This window comes from Petaurus breviceps, unplaced genomic scaffold (genome assembly GCF_028583685.1).
Source record: "Petaurus breviceps papuanus isolate PSGF00001 unplaced genomic scaffold, PetGlider_PUasm1.0 90919, whole genome shotgun sequence".
NCBI lineage: Eukaryota > Metazoa > Chordata > Mammalia > Diprotodontia > Petauridae > Petaurus > Petaurus breviceps.
In genome coordinates this window covers 30,904,357-30,909,863 of record NW_027187378.1, presented here as the reverse complement: position 1 = coordinate 30,909,863, position 5,507 = coordinate 30,904,357, and the positions used below count along the sequence as shown (strand labels likewise).

The 5,507-nt window shown below is 43.7% G+C and overlaps 1 protein-coding gene across 1 annotated transcript in view; it reads right to left on the bottom strand.

Annotated features, from left to right (window-relative positions):
- Positions 1-1,973, bottom strand: part of DOK2 (docking protein 2) — a 5,296-nt gene extending 3,323 nt beyond the window's left edge. Inside the window, 2 exon segments of the mRNA XM_069075730.1 lie at positions 315-611; positions 1,673-1,973. Of these exon segments, the coding sequence (XP_068931831.1) occupies positions 315-611; positions 1,673-1,735 (360 nt within the window). The 5' untranslated portion in view covers positions 1,736-1,973.
- Between the last annotated feature and the right edge of the window lie 3,534 nt (positions 1,974-5,507).

Genomic DNA, 5,507 nt, shown 5'->3' with positions numbered 1-5,507 from the left:
GTGACTGAAAAAAAGGGACAAAAGTCCACCATGAGCCACTTCACCCTGGTCCCAATCCCTAAAATAATCCCAATTCCTCCTACCTGTGTTCAGGGAGCACCTGTAAGGCCCATTTCTCCACACTCAGATCTGCCCTTCTCCATACTAGCTATCCCTCTAATCCTTTAGACTGTTCCCAATTTAATCTCCTTACCTCCCAGGGCACCCTAGTCCTGTCTCTTTGATCCCAATGTCCCTTAGTGGGACATTCCCACCAGGAAGTATGTAGCAATCCCCCTCCTGTAGTTCCTACCCCAACCCACTCAGGATCCAACCTCTTGGCTCCTCACCGGAAAAGCCAGGTGACAAATGGCTTGGAGCCATTCACTTCGCTCAAGGGTGGGGGCAGCCAGAAGGCATAAGCGCTCAGTGGTCTCCAACAGGAAGGGACTGGTATCCTTAGGGCTGCCAGCTTCACCTCCAGCCTCAGCTGCTCGTAAACAGTCACTGAGTCGAATGACTCGCCGAGCAGCTTCCCCCCGGCGGGGTTTCTCAGGGCCCTCCTGAAGCTCCAGCCGTGCCAGGGAACAGCTGGACTCTCCATACAGCACAGCCCAGAATCGCCGCCACTTCTGAGGTCAGGGTGAGACAAAGATAGGGAGGTGATGTAGAACACCCCAAGAGATAGCCACTGACTCATGGGAAAACAGAACCATGGAAGTAGGCCAGAGACAGTGACACCGGGACCAAGAAAGCCTAAAGGGCAATTTTCAAAAAGAGGCAGAGGCAGTAACATTAGCCACTGCCACCACCATCAATTAAAGAGATAGAATAACAGAGAAGGTGAGAATTAGACACACATAGAGATTAGCTGAATGAGACCAACACCATCTGAGAGAGAGACTAAGTCAACTTGAGGAAGATTGCCCAAAATTGAAGAAGACAATCAAATGGAAAAATATTCATATACAAATTGAAAGAAAACCCACACAGATAGATCATGGCTCAGAGGCAGAGAGATTCCAGAATCAAAGCAAAAAATCAGATCAAGCTACAGACCATTCAGGTCCCAAGCTCCAAAGAAGGAATGAGGAAAACACAGGGAGAATCTAGAGTTGAGCCTCCAGCCTTGGGTAGACTTTGTCAAAAGGATCCAGGTTCAGGGAACTTCCCTCAGCTCTCCTTGGATTCTTTTCTGCTTTCTTTCCCCCAATAATCATTGAAAAAGGAGCTTCTGGGCATTGATATAAGGGTGAGGATAGAAACTTCTCCCCAAGGAGTATGAGATGGAGAAGCACCAAAGACCCAAACTGCCCCCAAGCCAAGTTATTTGGGGTGCTGGGAGAGAAGCCACCCCCAATCCCAATCACACCCTTCCCTGTCTATTCTCCCACCCTCCAGGAGTATAAGTTACTACCAAGGGAATGATGGACACTTGAATTTGCCCCCTTTCTCTCCCCTAGTGTAGTAGGCACTCTTACGTCACAATAAAGTGAATAAACTAGGGCAGAGGACTTGGGAGAGGAATGTAACCATCTCCCTAGAAGCTTCACCCTAGAGGCTAGGACCTGTCTGCATAGAGCCCTGGGGACGGTACTCAGGATCCCTAGGATATCCACATGGGCTCTGGAACACCCAGGGAGGTTCATCTCTAGCAGCTCTCAGCCCAGACTTCTCCCAGGCTCCTTCTTACCTTCCCAAAAGTCTGCTGCTGCTGAAAGTACAGGAAGCCTTGCTTTACTATCACCTCACCCATCTCTCGATCATTGCGATGTCTTTGCCTGCCGCTTAACTCTTTTATTACAGTCCTTTTACGTCTCTCCGTCTGGTTCCCCCTTTTCTCTCAAATTTGTTTCCTCTCTCCCTGGAGTCCCCAGCCTTTCACTGGTCTATCTTGATGACGACAGACCGTGTGGTATTTTCGATGACTTGGGTTTCACACTTTAGCTTCCTGTATTCTCAGCTTAGAAAGAAAAAGAGCATGAAAGAACATTCAGCTGTACTAAGCCCCAGCCTATACGAAGTCATTTGGAAGACAGAGACAGAAACCAAGAGACTCAAGCCTACACAGAAACCGGGGAACGGATGCAGACTCCCTCTCATGCTGATGTACAGACACATACAGTGGCTGACTTGTGGAAACAAGTAGACCCAAAAGTCAACTTCAGCAATGAAAGCAGTCTAGAAAAACATACCATACCCAAACAACCCCAGATAAAACCATAGAATGTTATCCTGGAAAGGAACTTAGAGAATTTCTCATGCCATTTTGCTGAAGAGGAAACTAAAGCCTGAGATGGGAAATAGCTTACCCAAAGTAACATCAAGAATTAAGTAACAGTCCTAGAGTCATAGAAGGGGCCTTGTAGAAAATTTAACCCAATCTACTCAATTTATCAATGAGGAAACTGACACTCAAAGATGGGAATTGACTTGTCACTTCTACCACAAGGGACAGTGAGGATTTGAACCCAGACTTACCCATAAATGCATATATAGGCCCACCTGCACATATAGACATATAATTATGAAGGGGTTTTTTAAGTTATTTAAATTATTTCCTGGACCTCTCCTACCCAAGACAAGAATATATGAACATATAAAACATATGTGAGTATAAAAAATTCATTATATATTTATTTATATGTGTCTATGTATTGGGAATATGTCATACACACACACCTACAGAGACAGATATTCACACTGAACATTCATAGAAGGGACATATTTTCTACCTCACTCATTGCCTACCACTGATGAACTACCTCTTAACTAGTAGGAACTCCCTTAGGGAAATATCTTTGCTAGAGAAAATCACTTCTATATGCTACCTGGAGGGTTGGAGGTATAGGGAAAGGGGTAGAAGATTGAGATAAAATGTGGGTGAGGAATAAGGGAAGAAGAAAGTAGGTGATAGTTGAAATTATAGTTCTTTCCAGAACATCATAAAAGTCCCCACCTTCCTGAACAGAACCCAGATTCTATCCAGAGATTTAAGGTAGTTTAGGAAAATCAAAGCTCCCTAGGGAATATTGGGAAGAACCCACACAAGCATATGACAAGGAAAGCTTGGAAAGAGCTAATAGTTACAGGTTATCCTGGAAGTAAGCACACAAGGTCAGAGGCTTTAGAAGGAGAAGGGTCTCCTTTTATCATCCCATCGCATCCCTTCATTTTACAGGAGAGAAGAGTAAGGCATAAAGAGGTTACCTGAGTGATGAAGCTAGGAGTCAAGCCTAGGTACTGTGACTGCTAACCCAGCAAGCCTTCCTACAACAGTTTTCTCCAGTGAAACAGACAGAATCCTTTGGGTCTCAGGTCCTCTGCTACAAATGGAATTTACTTGTGCAAAAGTAAAAAACTTTAGTGATCGTTTGATGGTGAAGCTAGGCCATTACCCCAAAGCAATTTTACCCATGGGTTCACAGCATTCCCTGTCTAGATCCAAGACCAAAGGAAATATGAATGCTGTTGTAGGTAAACTATACCCAGAAGGGGGTCAGAGTATTGAATTTTGGTGTCATGGACCATTTTTTCTCCCTGTCTCCTCCCTACTCCCAACTCTTAAATAACCCAAGGAGGATGGATCTCATGTGCCAAGTTTCAAGTTCTTTTCCAATGCTTAGCATGTGCCCTCAGATCAAGACTAGAAGGGTCACTGAATAATAGTAAAAGTAGTAGTAATGATAATAGCTAGCATTTATGCATCATTTTAAGGTTTGCAAAGTGCTTTACAAATATTATCTTTTTTTTTTTGTCTTTACAACAACCCCAGAAGGCAGGCATTATTTTTATTACCATTTTGTAGTTGAGGAAATTGTGGCAGATAGAGGTTTGTGACTTGCCCTGAGTCACAGAGCTAGTAAGTGTCTGAAGCTGGATTTGAACTCTGGTTATCCTAACTCCAGGAACAGTGTTCTATCCGCTGAGACTCCCAGTACATATGAATCATAAGGCATCAGAGCTGAAAGGCCCCTGGAGATTATCTTGTCCAAATCCTTCATTTTATTGATAAGAAACCATAAACCAACATTTCCTTAAGCACTTCTCAAGTGGACACACACACACACACACACACATCATTTCCCTCCCTCTATTCATTGCCTCTCCCCTACAGTCATCTAGAACCATTCCACTCAGAACCACAGGGGGGCGTCTGAGTTTACCATATTCCTGAATGGAGAGCTACTTGGAACTCAAATGACCCTGGAAGTGCAGACTCCCTCCCCACTAAAGAGACAGGTGGAGGACACTTCCACCTGGCTGTGGGGGACCAGGAGGACAATGAGCTCCCCTCCCAACCCTTTCCAGCAAGTGCCCAACAGGCAGGCATACACCTTGGGAGACGACTTGGAGACTTTGCCCACGGGTCATATGCCCCTTCAGTCACAGTAACCTCCTGCTAGTGAAGAGTTCCATTCAAATCTTATCTCTCCACAGAGGGGAAAAAGTAACTTCTCCCAAGGCCAAAGAATGAGAGAATACAGCATTGGAGACCCTCTGAAGGAAAGGGACTTCAATAAAATCGTACATTTGTATAGTATTTTAAACTTTTTTCCTCAAGTCTTCCAGGAAGACTCATCTTCCTGAAAAATCCAGCCTCAGACATTTACTAGCTGTGTGGCCCTGGACAAATCACTTAGCTCTGTTTGCCTCAGTTTCCTCATCTGTAAAATGAGTTGGAGAAGGAAATGGCTAAGGCCTCCAGTATCTTTGCCAAGAAAACCCGAAGTGGGACACAAAGAGTCTGATATGACTGAACAACAACTTAACAATAACCTTATAAAACAGAGGGGACATTATTTGCCCTATACAGATAATGAATCCCACAGGCAGAAAACTTAAATGACTCCAGGAGACTTTCTTAGTCCAATATACTTTATACATTGCCTTGTCCATAATACGTGACGGCAGACAAGAAGCAGGAGTTCTTAACCTGTAGTTCACAGACCCTCAGGGGTTATGTGGATAGATTTCATGGGGTCCCTGAACTTGGAAAAATAATGACATATTTATTTTTATATAATTGGTTATCTTTTGTAATCCTATATCTTTTAGGAAGGAAATAGGCATATGTGCCAGGCATTGTGCTAAGTACTATTATCTCATTTGATCTTCACAACAACACTGGAAGAAAGGTGCTATTATTATTCCCATTTTGCTTTTGAGGAAACTGAGGTACAAAGGTTAAGTGATTTGCCCAGGATCACACACTTTGTAAGAGTCTGAGGCTGCATTTGAACTGAGTACTTTCTGCTGTAGCACTTACCTCACTTATCACTTTCTGAATCACTTAGCTGCCTTTTATTCTATGCATTTAAAAACAAAATTCTAAGAAGGAGTACTGAGACTTCAGATTGCCAGTGGCATCTATGAGAAGAAGAAGAAGAAGAAGAAGAAGAAGAAGAAGAAGAAGAAGAAGAAGAAGAAGAAGAAGAAGAAGAAGAGAGGAAGAGGAGGAGAGAATAAAAGAGAGAAAATTAGAGGAAGAGAGAGAGAGAGAGAGAGAGAGAGAGAGAGAGAGAGAG